Below are 16,792 nucleotides of genomic sequence, written 5' to 3' on the forward strand. Positions count from 1 at the left end.
ACTCAGAGGGGAGGGGTTTCATCCATCTCTGTACTCAGGGGGATCAAGTCAGAGGCGGTGCTTCGGATCCCTCACACATGTGGTGGGTGGGGTGAGGATGCACTTTGGGTTGGTTGCCATTTGATAAAGGTCCAAATGTCCAGCTGAAAAGCAGTGGTACAGCTCAGGAAATAGAGAGAGGAAGGTTCGATGATTTATTTATTATGGGTCTAAGAGGGAAAATAAACTGACTACAAATTTGATGTAAAAATGCAAAGTAACATTTGGGTAATTGTCTGAAGTAGAGCTAAAACACTTTGCTTCCCTAAACAACAAATTATAAACATATATCCTGCTTGTGATGCACTTATGTTCCTCTCAATTGCATCTAAATATAAAACAAATTTAGCTCGAGGACAAAAGAATAATAATTTAATTAACCTAAAGTGATGAAGTCTTTACATCTGCTGCTAAAACCCAACTGCTTTTAAATACTGAAGCACCCACACATAATGTGTGTGAGTTCAGATTAATGGCATTTAAAGAAAGACAATTACACAACAAAGTGTTCACACACTTTATTCTCAACAGATGCTTCAAACACACCGGATGTCCACTAACTCACACATTTAATTTGGTCTCCACTAAAATACAAATTCTTTAACAAAAGAGGGCCTGCATAAATATAACAGCATGAAGTACTTTGACAAAACAACTTTATTCTATCTTTTCTTTACGGAGCCACTTTTCTTGTCAGACTTTGGCTTCTTCACATCTTTTTTTTCTTTTGACAGATTCTCGTAAACGTCCTCCTTGTTCCTGGAAATAGTGGGAAAAAAATGTACACGGCTTTGTTAGAAGTGAACCAAAGATGCTTGAGGGGTTAATGAACTGAGATTAATAAACTAGAACTCTTAAAACAAACTAACCAACCATCAATACCTCAGAGCTGGCAGCAACTCTGAGATAAATAAAATGCATTATTATTATTTATTTAGCTCCAAGTGGTTCAAAGTTTACGCTGCGCTGGGCTCTACTGTTCAGTGTTGTGTGCTGTTTTGCTTCTTCCCTAATTGGTTAATTCGAACTCAGTTCATTGTGGCGTCCGGCCTGTGAGGTCACACACACACTCATATCGTGTTTATTCTGTTGTTGTTCTCTAAAGGGAGGCTCCACCCTTTTTACACATGAGGTTCAGTTTACTTGTCACGAGGAGTTAAACCAGTTGGATAATCTTTTCTGTTGCTCTGGAGGGGGATTTATTGAGTAAAAAATGACAAATTGCATACGTGTCAAGTTGCACGATGGAATTGTAGGAACCAGCTTTTTTTGGAACTTGAAGTCAGACTAAAACTCTAATAACGCGATGGTTAAACATTCAGGGGATCACAGAGCTTTCATAGCCATCCATCCAATAGTTGTTGAGACGTTTCAGTCTGCAGCAACGTGGTGGACTGACGTACCACGGCTGTGCATAACACGGGTATGTACTGGTACTATGGGACACTGTGGAAAAGGCTCCACAGTTTATACATTAATCAGCTTTTAAACAAAGATTAATTTCCAAACTCTGTTTTTTGTCTTCAGTTCTTTATATTCCAGAGATTAAAGCTAGACAACAAACACTGATTTTGTTTTTAGAAAGAAAATAATATTTCAAATCTGTGCAATGCAGTCCCTGAGATAAAAAACAATGGCCGTGAGGATTTGAGCTGCGACGACAATGCCTCGTCCCTCCAGCCACAACGTCTTCTCTAAACACGACTACGGCTCAAGGCTGAAGACCGTGTTTTTAAAGGAATGTTGTTGTGAGGTTTAGAGGCGCGAAGTAACTGTGTCACAGACATCCAATGCACACACACTTTGTTCTCTCTCTTATTCACAGACACACACTCGCTCGCTCACTTTGAGACCTTCCTGCTCGCTGGTTGGTGTTTAAGTTGCAGATTTCCATACTCCATCTCGGTTTCCTGGGGAAGAGAGAGACATTTCCGATATGACTTGAGGATTACTCAAACACGGAGATAGAAGGCATGCAACTGTTTTTGGTTGCCGTCGATAGTTTCTCTGGGTCAACGTTCATCTTTCACAAGCCACTCTGATAACGTATCATCCTGCTGACATAGACCAGCCGGCTCTGGACTTCAAATCAGCAGCCAAAAGTGCAAAGGCCTCTTGGCATACATATGCTCTCCTGTTTCCTATACGTCACCCACAAGATAAGACTACTTCCTGTATCCTCTCCGTAACGCCCTCCTGCCCTGTTGCTCACCATGGAGGCGCAGTCTTTGGCCTTGGTGGTCTGTATGTACTCAGACACAGACAGGTAGATGAACTTGTACTGGGCTTCCGTCTGCACCATCCCAGAGCGCTGCTCTCGCACCATCTGGATGTATTTCGGGATGTCAAGATCACAGTCCAGACCTGCAGTGTGTGAGGTATGAAACAATTGGATGGAGGCAGTATAGAAAAGGAAAATAAACGGTGTATTTTAAAAGTTGTTGTTGTTGAGAAATGATTTCAATCAACAGAAAAAAAAGTCACCTATTGTATCAATGGTCTCAATGATCATGTCGATCACCACGATGGTGCCTGTTCGACCGATTCCAGCACTGCAAGAATTCAAAGAAGAAACAAAGTTAAAGTATCTTTCCATCAATCAATCAAGACGGGGACATCATGACCTCTCCAACGCTCTGCCGCCATGCTAACGTGTTGATGTTCAGCAGGTGCAACGTGTAACATGTTCACCACCTTCGTTTAGAAGTCCAATATGTTGGTATTTGCTGAGCCTGATAGGATTCAAGAGGGTCATATGTCGGACGTTTTGGTCAAATGAAATAATGGGACATCTTATTGCTGCTGTGCAGCTTTGTGAACATGCTTGCATAAATACTTACACAAGGGGCATATAATCCTTCAACAACACGTTTTAAAATAGTACAAGCGGCCTCAGTGTCCCTCACACTACACATTCCTTAAGGACTCAAAACCTTTGGTTCAGCTACTACTAATCTTTATATGTAATCATTTAAAATCGTAAACCTTGAAGTGTTATGACCCAATTTATGGAGAACTTAGCGCTGTGTTGTTTTTCACAACATTACACCAGAGCAGACACGTCTTCCACATTTGGGGCGGCTGTAGCTCAGTGGGGTAAGGGGGTCATCCTGCAACCCCAAGGTTGTCGGTTCGATCCCCGCTCTCCCCATTAGTTGCAAGTCGAAGTGTCCTTGAGCAAGGCACTGAACCCCCAGTTGCTTCCCGGGCGCATCACTGCAGCCCACTGCTCCTTAATAACTAAGGATGGGTTAAATGCAGAGAACTAATTTCCCCTTGTGGATTAATAAAGTATATATCTCATCTTCATCTTAAAGTTTGAGGATTCACGATCTCCCCGACAAGTGGGACCCGTCGTTGCCTCGGATATTTGAAGTTTTTTAAAATATTTCTTGGGAGTTTTTCCTAATCCGATGTGAGGTCAAAGGTCAGGGATATCGTATGTGTACAGATTGTAAAGCCCTCTGAGGCAAATGTGTAATTTGTGATGTTGGGCTGAATAAAATATACTGAACTGAATTGAATTGAACAATAAGCGTCGTGAGGCGTTTGGCCCTCCAGGTACCTGCAGTGGATGATCATGGGTCCAGCGTCAGGATAGTCGGCCTGTTTGGAGTTCACCTGACTGAGGAAGCTCAGGACACCCCCCGGCTCCTGAGGGACGCCATGGTCCGGCCAGCTCATGTACTGGTAGTGCCAGATGGTGCGAGGATTATCTGGCTGGGAACGAGACAAAACGATGGGATTATGAAATAAAATTACATGTTTTATGCCAGCACATATACAGCGGTGAGGTCCGAGGGTACCTTGTCGACAGCAGCGATCTCCAGAACTCTGACTTTGTAATCAGCAGCTTCCTTCTCTGACTTACAGGTCACCACGTACCGACCCACGTCCTTGGAGGTCTGAAGGTCGGGCCAGTAAGGCACACATTTATTCTGCACAAAAATAAACAATAAATCAATGAAATTACATTTTTGTCTGCAAGAAAACTTTGCGTTTTCTTTGTTTTTGTTTATGTTTGTCTTTAGAATTATTTAGAATAATTTTGCATATTTTTTATGTTCATTCGACCTTTGTATTTGAACCTTTCGCACTTAAAAGTAAATAATTTTGTTCATAACTGAGGTACTTTCTATATATTCATACTATATGTTCACTAAATTCACCAAAGTCAATTTATTTTTCATGCTTTCAGTGATAAAAAATAAATAAATAAAACATTTAGAAAAAAAGCCCAAAGCTGCTTTCACGCTTCGTGTTTTGAAACTGACCCGCCCTTTCTCGACCTCTCTTGTTGTCATGACGATCACCCTCGTGTTCTCCTGCCATACCATCTGCCAGAAATCATTGACAGTTGTTGCGAGGCACCCCTGGGTGGCGATGTAAACCTTCTGATCGCCGGACTCCCACAGGTTGTTCTACAAACACAAAATGAACCAGTGAGCGCCGCTCGACCAACATCCTCCTGAAAAACCCAAAAGAGGACGACATCAGACGGCGTCGGTGTTCGTCATCGACGATGCCGGAGGCGGCGGAGACTCACTCTCACGAAGTTGGCGTTGATGTAATCTGAACCCACGACACCCGGATCCGTGTCCTGCAGTCTGACCCGGGTGTCATTGACTTGAACAAGTGGACGGGGTGAAGAAACGGAGGGAGACAAGAACATGTGTTCATGTTTTGTTAGCTTTGGTTAATTTTAAAAAGAAGATACGGAGAGGATTAAAAACTCACAGGGAAGAATGTTCTTGTATCTGTTTTTGCTCTTATTCTCCGGCCTCTGACCCTCCTCTCTGCTCTTTTTCATCTTGGCCTCAAACTTTTGAAGAGCCTTTTGGGAGAGACAGAAGACTCTGTGATACTTCCTGTGGCCCACATTACTACTACATACTAATATTAAACAGTGAGTGTTATACATTAGTTATGACAGTGTACCGCTTTAGCTGAAAGTCATTTAATTTTCTAGACCATTTCATGAATATAAGTCAATCAAACTATGATTTTGTCATGAAACTGGAGCTGAGTCCCCACTAAAGGTGATCCATAGCACATTAATAGATTAATCATTTAGGATTTGGTTTTCTGAAAAAATGCTAAATGTTCCCAAGTTCCAACTTCCAGATTATGAGAGGTTTGTTTTCTTCTTTCTCTTATACATTTTACATCATTAATTTAATATGTATGGGTTGTGGACAATTGTAGGAAACATTTATCAATTTAAAGACGTCCCCTTGTCCTGTGGGACATTGCAATTACCATTTTTCCAATTGTCTGACATTTAATGGACCAAACAATTGAGAAACTAATCACCACATAAGCCAGTAATGGAAATATTCATCAGTTGCATCCAAGCCACCACATGTTTATTTATTAACTTTCTGAAGTAGCTTTTGCATTTAATTACACTCAAAAGTGTTTTTGTGTGTGTAGTGAGTGTTTTAAGTAAAAAGAATATGGTCGATGCAATATCATGTAATATTGCACCGGGACCACAGGATGGTGGTAGAACTCCTCTAGTTCTGTCACACAGGAAAGAAGTCTTGGCGACCAATTTGTAATAAGACAACTGAAGTATCGTTGACTTCTTCCCACTTCAGGACGACCCTGAGGTTTTCTCACAAACGCGTCCCGATCAGAAACCGTCCCGAGGAACATGAGCGAGGCCGGGTCAGGTCTTACGTCAAACTCCTCCCAGAAGCCTGCCTTGCTCTTCTCTCCCTCCTCCAGCTGCTGTGTGGTCTGATCCAGCTGCTTCACTCGGCTGTCGATGTCTGCTGCATTCACTCTGGTGGAGTAATAAGGCTGCAGGGGAGAGATGGAGATGGAGAGAGAGAAGGAATCTTATTATAGAGATGGAACAAAATAGGAGTAAATTGAACCCAACACACGACCTCAGTCGTTAAGGCCACATTAAGACCGAGCTGTGAGTAATATTTCCTTTCTGTGGGCTGCTCGTCTCATCTTTTAAATTAATTAACGCCTGTTTCTGTTTTGCACAGCTCACTCACTTTCAACTCGTCCAACACAAAGATAAATCAGACATGTTGCAAATGATTTGACCTCTGTCATCTTGGGTTCACCTGTTTGAGATGCACCCAGTTCCCAGAGATCTCCTCGATGCCTTTGCGTTTGTAGTGCTCCACCAGCTCCGTCAGCGTGTCGAACAGCTCCGACCCCACTGTGTACCGGTCGACCTGCACACAACGCACAACAACACACGGCGCATCAGCCTGGATGACAACACAGAGGATGTAGAAGAGCAGAGGAGAAGATGCTGAACAAGTAGTTGTGTTAACACAAGACGTTGTGCATGTCCTCTAATCAACATGGTTGACTGCTTTCCAACACATTAATGGAGTAACTAACATGAATGTATCTTGTGTAAACACAGGTATACTGGTGCAGCCTCTTCACTGGCCAGCAGGTCGTCGGCTCAGGTAACTAATCTGCCACGTGCGAATGAAAAGGCCGTTGTGACCCTCCACTGATCTCACATTACTCTTCTGCACCTCATTGGTGCATAAAAACAAGGCCTCCATTTAAATGAGGCCTGGACAGTGTTTTCTGTAAGAGGCGGACACCACCTCTAAAAATAAAATGCAAACGTGGTGATGACGGAAAGACACAATCTATGAAAATGAGTTTGAGGACTGCGGTGTGACCTGTTGCTACAGCGTGAATATCACAAGCAACTGTTTCCACCGGCTGTACTAACGCCCGGATACAAGCGTTGGTTTCACGTATGCTTTTTACTGAGACATAACTCTGTTTCCTTGTGAGGATAACTGTTGGGGAACATCTTAAGTGAACCTGTGCCGGACATTTATGAACAATTGCAGAGTTTAAATATGAGCAACAGTCCTTTATTGCCTAAGCCGGAGGAAATGAGACTTTAAACATATTTCAAAGAGCATTGCACAACCGTGGGAAAACCAGAACACATTCTACATGATGTCAGTTTCAGAGAATCCACACACACACACACACACACACACACACACACACACACACACACACAAAGACAAATGCCCACCTGGCACATTATCTTGATGTGGGAGACCCTCTTTCCTCCAGTTTTGCTCTTCTCCTCCGTCAGAACCGACAGGACGAAGTCTCCGGGTTTGGACAGCGACTCTCGGACCAGGAAGGTCCCCGACTCGTCTCGAGCTCCCAGCAGCTTCTCTGCATTCGGCCCAGACAGGTGACCGTGGTACCACCTGAGAGGAAAAAAAGGCACTGAATATCCAGACTGCGAGCTGCATGTTTGAGGCGACGGTTCACCGCTCTGCAAAAAGTTAGTTGACTGTGAATTACTTTTCTTGAGAAAATGTCTTGACGCCTGACATGATGTCCGCAGCAACTCAACAACACACCTCCTCCTGCTGTATTCACCGTCTTGTGTGAGCGGAGCCCCGTTAGTGACTGACATGTGTACGTCTATTCAAGGTGGAGCGGTTGTCAGACACTCATGCGGTACACAGGACACAGTCAGGTGTATTGTTAAAAAGTAAAAACAGCTTGTACAGATGTTGTTCTAGCAGGCAGGTTATATTTATGTCCACCACCCTATCTGTGTGTGTGTGTGTGTGTTTGTGTGCAGCGTGTGTGAATTAGTGAAGGTGCACTCGGCTGTGTTGGGTTGTGGCTTAATTCTTTATTTTAGGCACTGTTCTCGATTTCTTCTTCTAAACTTCCTGCTTTGCGGTCGGAAAATTTCAGATGACAGATTTCATGGCTGAAGAGAACAAAGTATTTATAGCCTCTATGTAACAACCACAGATATCCCATGCACACACCGTGTGTCTGCTCCCTTTATAGCCTTATGCACATGTTTTTATTGATTCAGTTCTTTGACTGACTCGTCAAATTACAGTGGATAGATTTACATAAACTTAAATTAGACTCTGGTTTTTAATAAGAGCACGTTGCATGAAGCTAAAGAACAGCCTCTCCAGGGGAATAGTTGATGGAGGTCTAACATACAAACATGCCCTGCCAGGTTTGTTCCACCTATAATTGTGATTAATGCCAATAACATAATGGCCTGATCATATTTATCCTCTTTTCTGAGACGAGATCAGCCGCCACCGATCGATACATGACACGAGAGTTCCTGAGGTGCAATCACGCTGGGAGATGAGAGGGAGAGAGAGATGGGCTGAGATAAGGAAGACGGCGAGTGAGCAAGAGTATGATGGAGTGTGTGTGCAATAGAGGAACACACGTAGGGTCTGGCCACTGCTTTCAAAACGGTGTCAAAACCTAAAGTTTCCAACCGCAGCAACAAAAGGGAAGTTAGACAACTGACAGAAAGAGAAGGACGAGGGGGGGGGGCAGAGCCTCCAACTAGGGTGAAGTACAAAGTCACACACACACTCACACACCATAGAAAGGAGTGCCCTCCTCGACTAATAAAAGGAGTGCAACTGTATATGTTTATACGAGTTAATTTTAACCTACTTTAAGAAGATAACAGTTGCACAATGTTTCCAGCTGGAGGGAAACCTGCAGCAGCAACGGCTGCAGTCAAATGTTTAACGTGAGCAAATTAGGATAAAAACTCAAAGGTTTTTTTTTCCCGTGCATTTGATGAACAGTAAACAGAATGATAGTCGTGTCTTGTTTATGGCAGATTCTTTGTTGGGGTCGGCTCTGCATGCAAACACAGACAGACAAAGAGAATACCTCAAAGGAACTATATATATATATATATATATATATATATATATATATACAGTACTGTCAGCTATTATTTGTCAAAATAAAAGTTATTTAGGAGCAATACTACAGCAGCAATATGCATTGGTGCAAGTACACGCCCTGTATTCAAAATCATACTTTAAGGTATAATCACAGTCTTCATCTAAACTACTGCGAAGAGTCATTTATGTCAGTAACTCTATGCAAAGGCTGAGTTAAAAGCAAAGTGTCTATTCTGTTCTGGGAATTGTAATGCTTCCAGACTATTTGATTAATCACATAATGATTTATAGTGAAAAAGATTAAACTTTAACATAATATAGAAACTAAAGTCTTCCCAACAAATGAACATTATTTACTAGTTTATCTAATGTTGAATGTGAAATCTTCATTTGCAAAGCAACCAGCAACGACAGATGACGGATTCAGAAAATGCATTGAAATAAAAAACTGAAATAATCCCCGGGGTCGCATGACCTGGTCTCTCTGATACAGTTATATCAAATCATGAAATAGAAGTAGAGTAAAGAAAGTTAATTTAATTTAATAGAAGTGATTTGAATTTAATTGATTGCCTTTAAAGGCTTATTTGATGATAAGTCAAACAAAGCCTTTGAATTATTGATTGCGAGGACAAATAATCACGAATGACATTTTTCAATATAATATAATACTAAGAATATTTTACGACACGTTCTATTTATTGAAATGATCCTTCGTTTTTTCTGTTTATTAGTTGGTCTAACTTTAACCGTTTGTTCTGTTCTCTGTAAATGATCTTGTGTTGCGTTATAGTTTTTATTAACCCCCTCCACCCAAATAAGCTAAATTAAATGATGTAATATTCAGTTAAAAAAGACTTGACTGACACAGTTTCTTTTGAGAGGAATGCATCAGTTTCAGTATAAAGTTGGACAAAATGGACAATTGTGCAATAAAAAGGAACTTGAGTAAAGTTCCTCCGTGTTTCCACCTGTGATCATGTCGATCAGGATCCAACAGCTGCAGCAGATGTTGGGTTGATGCTCTTTTTATCTTCATGTTATTTTCACTGACTTGTGATAAAGATGCAAACAAATCAAAATGCAAAAGCTCGGCATGCACAGACCTCTCGGTGGTGGGGTCGGAGCAGTTGAGTGGGTACTTGAGCTCGATGGCGGTGCCGTCCCGGTCGTACAGGATGCCGTTCTCCGCCGTGTAGTACTCCACCAGCTCGGACAGGGTGGCAAACTTCTCCCCGCCATACAGGTCGTAGTAGTCTCCTGTGTTCTGGATCCGGATGTGGGTCACCAGCTCGCCCACCCTGAGGAGATAAAACAGTCAAACTGGCCGACAAAAAACTTCTTAAACACTTCTCTCTCAGGAGCGTTTAAGTGTGAAGGTTAAAACTGCACAATCATATTTATTCAACAACAATCAAAACTACAAGAAATGCAGAGATTTGGTGCTCGGCCTCAAATCTGATGACACATTTTACTAAAGTTGATGTACTATATGCAGTCTGTTCTGTTCATAGTACATCTGTCAGTCTATGACACACATTTTAACTTTCAGGAGTTGCACATGTTCCTAATTCGCAATCCACATCACATTCATGCAGTTTGAAGCTGACGCGTTCGTCTTCTCCAAAACAGAAAAGCCCTGAAGTGTTTGTCGGTGCATATTCACTGATGTGGTCAATGTTCAGTAAATATGAAATTCAAAATACATAATTTACCGACTGCTGAACTGTGATCGATAACTTGATGATCTGATATGATATATACTTTATTAATCCCCAAGGATTGAGAGTTAACCAATCAACAGCTACGTTGCAACCTTCCTTAATGTCCGTAACAGAAATATTAACACAGGAAGAGCAACTATCACATATTACTGTGTAAAATAGCTCTGTGGGAAAGTCTTGAGTTACTCAGTTTAACCCTTGTGTTGCCTTAGGGTCATTTTGACCCGAATCAATATTACACCCTCCCCCCGCTTTAGGATTAATTTGACCCCATTCAATGTTTAATGTCGGTGTTCTTTCGGTAGTCAACAAACAAACATAAAGTGCCTCACACTTAAACTTGGAAAACAATATTAATTCTAATAATTTTCTGGAGGTTTTAATTGCTGCCGTCAAATTGAACCCAAAGGGTAAAATATGTTAGTAAATATAAAGGTAACAGGAGGGTGAAACATTGAATCGGGTCAAAATGACCCATAGGCGGGGGGAGGGTGTAATATTGATTCGGGTCAAAATGACCCTAAGGCAACACAAGGGTTAACAGAACTGCATCAGATTCAGTATATGTACCAATATAAACACGCATCTCTTAGATCTACACACTGCAGCACTGTGGTCAGTGTATAACCAGATGTTAAACATATTTACGTCATGAACAGACATGGAAACATGTCATCAGTCAAATCAAAAGAGCAAGTTGATTAGGAGTGACTCGCTGTGTGTCCCATGTCATGTTGCTTATCACGTTTCACTATATGCGGTTCAATTGATTTGATACGGTGTTAGTTTTGGTAACGGACACTAACTTTGGAATCATATTAGTATTTCAATATGTATCTGACACATATCAATGCAAGGTTTGATTTCATTGAACCCAAAAAGTACAGGGAAACATTCTGCAGAGTATAATATTCACATGTCCATAGCATGTAATAATTGTGCAACAGTTTTTGAATTAACAGGGAAGTTTAAAGACGGCATATTAATTTAGTAGGTCAATTAAAAAGCAGTAAAGGTCAGAGTCCAGTGTCCAAAAGGGAATTATAAATGTGCTGCAGCTACTAATCCGGTTCCTTAATAACAATGTATTGTTGTTTATGTTCTTTAAGGTTTGCGATGTGAAGGAACCACATGGTGGAGCTTAAGGCACATTTTTAAAGGTAAGGAAAGTAAGGTTTTTTCCCCGCTGGGGAGATAGAAATGTCGGAGAGAGATGAGGGTGTTGTTGCCGACGTTATTACCTGACGGAGAGAGAGAAATCTCCCACGTTTTTCTTGCTGGGTCGAGCCAGAAAGCTTCCATGAATGCCTCGAGTCTTCAGCCGGTCCTCGGCCTGCAGGCCTGTGATGTCTCGGTGGAACCACCTGCACCAAAGTCAAAATATACTCAGTATGGATAGAACTGCACGTATACTCACACGTATGAGGCTGGTATCTGATAAACATGATAAACGGCTTTATTAGCACAAACATCCACGTACACACACACAGTTTTATTTTTCACAAAGTTCATTATTGGAAGGCGATGAGCACAAAGATATTTTAGAGAGAAAATACTAAATGAATCTACAAACACATTCTGGCTTTTTTCTTTAATTGTAGGTTATTTATTAATAACTCTCCAGTGATCTCAGCACAGTGTCGTCTAGTTAAGGATTCATTAACCTGTAATTCTTCCAGTCAATTAACAAAGAATGTAGCATTCTTATAATATTACACATTATTTGCCGGTTAAAGTCTTGTAGATGTAAATATTTCCTTGGTGTCTGTTAACCTCTTTATATGCTTTAGAATAAATAATGAATGTATTAATGGGTAACATTACTGATATTCAAACTGTTTCATTCCCACTCACGTTTTTATCGTATTTATCTTTCATTATTATTATAACTGTATTCTTTCCTTCTCATTCTGTAGAAAACGCTGCTCTGACTACAGGAAGAAACACGTTCTAATTCACTTTTAAAAACAAAAGAAGTGTATTAACCAATAGATTAACACCGTAAATCAACCTCTTTACCATTGGCTCAATTCAGAATTGTCTGAATACAAAACTGCATAACATAATGTGACTCGACACAACGACAACACAAACAAAGCCTGTCAACAACACTGGGGACGAGAGTCACTCAATGCAACATAATTACAACAGCTCAGATCATTTCATCATTTCCTGGCGCTGTTTGACGGTGTAAAAAGTCTATTTAGTCTAATTTGACAAACAGCTTTTGAGCTAACAGTAAATAAAACTAAAGACCTGTTTCTTAAAGTCTGACATGACATTCGAAGGAGTCACCAACACGTTGAATTCTCATTTCAATCGCCTTCCTGCTTTTATTTAGTTGTTAATATTAAGTTTTCCTTACATGTTCAGGGTTAAAACATACATTATATATTGTAATGTTGCAGAATACAACTTTTAAAAATGTAGAAGGCACAATCAGATTGTGTCTGCGTTATAAAGGAACATATACACTTTTATACAGCAAGAAGAAGAAGACCCATCATCTCCTGTTAAAGGCACCGTTGTAAAGAACAGAGTGAGAAGGATTTCTCACTCAACCACCGGACTAAAACGTCCTTTGTGACACGTTGTCGTGGCACAAACAGACGCCGAACAACACGCAGCACAAATCACATGAGAGAGGAACAGAGCAGGACGAGGAGGAGGAATGGAAACAGAGAAGTTGTCGTCACGGCTTGCACAAAACACAGAGAACACAACCGGAGCGCTGCGTCGTTCAGCCGGGGCTTGACTCACCGAACCATGTCGTCTTCTCACTCCTTCTGGGACCAAAGAGAAGGAGAGCGAGAGGTGAGAGTCACTTGTGCAGACTCACAAGCGTAAGCACATTTTTTTAAATGTCGGATTATCTCTCACTCGTTAAGGAAACACCCAGTTCCTCAAATCTTCATCACTTCACTAACCAGAAGAACACTTTCATGCTCATGCTTTTACTCTTGTAAACACAGACTCTACAATATAGGACACCTGTCAAATCCCCCCCCCCCTCTCTCTCTCTCACACCACAGTCACAAAACAACCCTCAAACTACCAGCACTCTCTTCCTCCTCCTCCTCCTCCTCCTCTCCTTCCCTCCGCTGATTCCTCTTCCTCCCCAACCCCTCTCCGTCCCCAAAGGAAAGTAGGTGATCACTTACTCTTCTCGGCTTCCTATGAAAACAAGTGACACTCGCCGAGACGTCTGGACTGTATACGTCTCTCTCTCTCCTCCTCTTTAGGTCGTTCTCTCTCTCGCTCTCCCCTTCCTTCCTTTTTACATCTCCTTTCACAAAATAGTGAAAGCAAGACAGGAACTAAAACAGCTGACGGGCTCAAAGTCCTCCGACAGATAGAGGCGTGTATTGTTGTTAATGTAGACAGTCACAACAAAAACTCGTTATAAATAACAAAGTCGGTTTGGACTCTGAACACTTGCCCTCCATCGTTTAGTTTTTTTGTGCAGATCTCGAAGACACGGAGGGTGAAACAAAGTGCTCCATTCACAGGTGAATCATGAGAGTAATTCCACCTTTAGGAATAAACGATCCACAAATGGTATCAGGTTCGAGGAGCCTCTCGTGGACGAGCCCACACGTCGTCTTTCAGTCCCACATTTGCAAAGTGTCTTCTCTCCGCACCTGTCTGCTCCCACTGTCGTCCACTTGCTTTTACATCCAGGTGTGTGTGTGTGTGTCACTGACAAAGGTCATCCTGGCAGAACACTTCCTTATTTGTAGTTCAACCTTCCCCCATCCCCACTATGCGTGCGTGTGTGTGTGTGTGTGTGTGTGTGTGTGTGTGTGTGCTGCGTTCAGCTAGTAAACCATTTGCACCCGAGTGGCTTGGAGCAGATCACCTTCAGCCAGGTGTTTTTATTTGGTATCTCAAATGCATGGAGGCCTGCAAGATGCACTAGTTTCCATATTATTAACACAAACTGCACCATAAGGGAGGCTCGTTTACCAAATGCCACAAACACACAAACTAACAGTTTACAACATGTGGAACAAACATTTAACTTGCAAATCACTTTGACCTACAATAGGTTTGAAAGGAGTAGAAATAGAACAAACAACACGCACAACACAACTGGGTTTGAGCAACACGCACAAACCTATGAATAAGTGGAAGAACCTAACCTTTAATGAATTTACTGCAGTCTCAAAATTATTCAACCACTTCATGACAAGCATCTTCAGTACTTCAGAGAAGAGATCATTGCCTTGCACAAACAAGGAACAGGATACAAAAAGATAGCAAAAGCACCGCATGTCCCTCGAGATACAGTTGGAAGCATAGTCTGCGAGTTCAAAGTTGAAGGAACAGTGGCTACACGACCTGGACGTGGCAGAAAGAGGAAGCCGTCAGCGGCTGCCACCAGATTCCTGAGGAGGAAGTGGTCGAAACTCCTCGAGTGACTGCAAAACACCTGCAGCGAGACTCGGTGGCAGCAGGCACTGAGGTGTCAGTTTGCACAGTCAGGCGCACACTGAACACCGAAGGGTTCCAAGCCCGGACTCCAAGACGCACACCGCTACCGACCCAGAAGCACAAGAAAAGTCGGCTGCAATATGCTGAAAACCAAATCAATAAGCCACCAAGGTTTTGGAATTCTGTTCTGTGGAGCGATGAGACAAAAGTGGAACTTTTGCGGCCTGTGGATCAGCGGTATGTCTGGAGGAAGAAGAATGAAGCGGAGGCTGAAAAGAACACGACCTGCCTCCAGTGAAGCATGCGGCGGCTCAGTGACGCTCTGGGGCTGCTCTGCTGCCTCTGGCACTGGAGACCTGCAGCGTGTGGAGGGCACCATGGAGTCAGTCAAGCATCAGGGAATCTTAGGAAAAAACGTCATGCCGTCTGTGATGAAGCCGAAGCTTGGGCGTCATCGGACCTTCCAACAGGTCAATGATCCCCGGCATACCTCAAAGTCCACCAAGGCTCGGTTTCAGAAGAAGAAATGGAAGATTCTAGAGTGGCCGTCACAGTCGCCTGACTTGAGCCACATCGGAAATCTCTGGTGGGATTTGAAGAAGGCGGTTTCAAAACGCACACCCAAGAATATGACTGAACTGGAGGCCATTGCCCATGAGCAATGGGCTCAGATTCCTCAGGAACGCTGTCAGCAGCTGGTGTCTGGCTCTGCATCACGTTTGCAGCAGGTCATGACAGCAACAGGGTGCTCGACTAAGTGCTGAAGATGCTCGTCATGAAGGAGTTGAATAATTTTGAGACTGCAGTAAATTCATTAAAGTCATTAAAAGTAGCATTGTGTGTTGAATTTGTATAAAACCCTTGTAATATTAGTTTCATTAAACTACTTAAACAATTCTTGTGTAATTTGTTTATTGCAAACAGCTGAGAAATTGTATGTTTTGCCAATAAACCTAATGTGCAATGGGGGTTGAATAATTTTGATTGATTTGCATGTTTATCTGTTGATGCCGGTTCGGCTTCTGACACAACGAAGCGTCGCTTCTCCGGCTGTAGGATGAATGCAGCAATGTGGCAGATAGCTCACAGCCTCAGTGTCAACAAAGAGACAAATATGTCACATGCGTCAGAATTTCCTATCCGTCTAAGCCTCGGAAATATTAAAATAGTATTAACGCTGTTGAAACAATGAGTTAATTAATCCTCGTTTTCAATGTTTCCTCCTTCTTGAATGTGAGGATTTCCCATTTTATGTACAATTGTATATAATTTCCTATATATCTATATATAGACATATACATATATACATATAGGAAATTAGATGTGTTGTGTTATGTCAATATTACTTGGACTCTAGGAAATTGTGTCAGTAATTTTTTCCTATTTTCTTGCATCTGGGTTGCACATCTCCCAAATATTTTAGGATTTGTCAACCAGAAGTCTTGGCACCATGGCAGCTATCCCGATAATATAATAATATATAATAATTCTTGGTGTGTTAATCCATGTGGGCAACGGTGAAAGTCGATGCAGAAGACTGTTCTTTTGGCATTATTAGATTTGAGTATTATAAAATGTAATATATTGTGATGTACAGCAATACAATATATACTTTGATAGAGCATGTTGGTCATATCACCCACTTTGGAAATATTATATATTGGAGTACTAAAGCAGCACGTGTCAAATAAAGAGTAAAACATATTAAAGACATGAAACAAGAGTTGAAAGACACAGGAAGATTTTACATTAGCAAAAACACTAAAAGATACTCACCGACAAGACATCTCAGGTTAGCAGTCTGGGCTCGTCTGCACCAGGAAGCGAATGCTTGGATCCACGTCTCCTCTGGGCTGTCGACTATGACGTACGTCTCCCTCCTATGACGTA

General features: G+C 41.9%; 1 protein-coding gene and 1 long non-coding RNA gene across 4 annotated transcripts; one reads left to right on the forward strand and one right to left on the reverse strand.

Annotated features, from left to right (window-relative positions):
• Window positions 1-542: 542 nt before the first annotated feature.
• Window positions 543-16,704, reverse strand: ptpn6 (protein tyrosine phosphatase non-receptor type 6). Of its 3 annotated transcripts, none has more exons than XM_056445090.1 (16): window positions 13,630-15,827; window positions 13,229-13,251; window positions 11,710-11,832; window positions 9,851-10,045; window positions 7,076-7,259; window positions 6,123-6,236; window positions 5,722-5,844; window positions 4,777-4,873; window positions 4,586-4,665; window positions 4,314-4,460; window positions 3,846-3,977; window positions 3,605-3,759; window positions 2,524-2,591; window positions 2,252-2,403; window positions 1,885-1,949; window positions 543-798 (listed from the first exon to the last, which is right to left on the reverse strand). In XM_056445090.1, exons 2-16 carry the CDS (start codon window positions 13,234-13,236, stop codon window positions 702-704), a joined length of 1,740 nt encoding a protein of 579 aa, XP_056301065.1. In that variant the 5' UTR covers window positions 13,237-13,251; window positions 13,630-15,827; the 3' UTR covers window positions 543-701. The 3 variants fall into 3 exon arrangements, with proteins under 3 accessions (XP_056301065.1, XP_056301064.1, XP_056301063.1); XM_056445089.1 differs by having other exon boundaries at window positions 13,229-13,254; XM_056445088.1 differs by lacking the exons at window positions 13,229-13,251; window positions 13,630-15,827 and adding an exon at window positions 16,679-16,704.
• On the forward strand, window positions 7,283-13,209 carry LOC130213503 (uncharacterized). Its single transcript, XR_008835474.1, has 3 exons — window positions 7,283-7,336; window positions 11,578-11,628; window positions 12,385-13,209. It is a non-coding gene; the product is annotated as an uncharacterized LOC130213503 (long non-coding RNA).
• Window positions 16,705-16,792: the final 88 nt, after the last annotated feature.

The sequence above is a fragment of the Pseudoliparis swirei genome, chromosome 22 (genome assembly GCF_029220125.1).
Source record: "Pseudoliparis swirei isolate HS2019 ecotype Mariana Trench chromosome 22, NWPU_hadal_v1, whole genome shotgun sequence".
Lineage (NCBI taxonomy): Eukaryota > Metazoa > Chordata > Actinopteri > Perciformes > Liparidae > Pseudoliparis > Pseudoliparis swirei.

What these genes read in the sequence shown, in the direction of transcription:
- ptpn6 (XM_056445088.1), bottom strand. An exon ending in ACTGGGTGCATCTCAAACAG is followed by an intron (nt 5,845 to 6,122) that starts GTGAACCCAAGA and finishes TCTCCCCTGCAG; the next exon opens with CCTTATTACTCCACCAGAGT. An exon ending in ATACAAGAACATTCTTCCCT is followed by an intron (nt 4,666 to 4,776) that starts GTGAGTTTTTAA and finishes CACTTGTTCAAG; the next exon opens with TCAATGACACCCGGGTCAGA.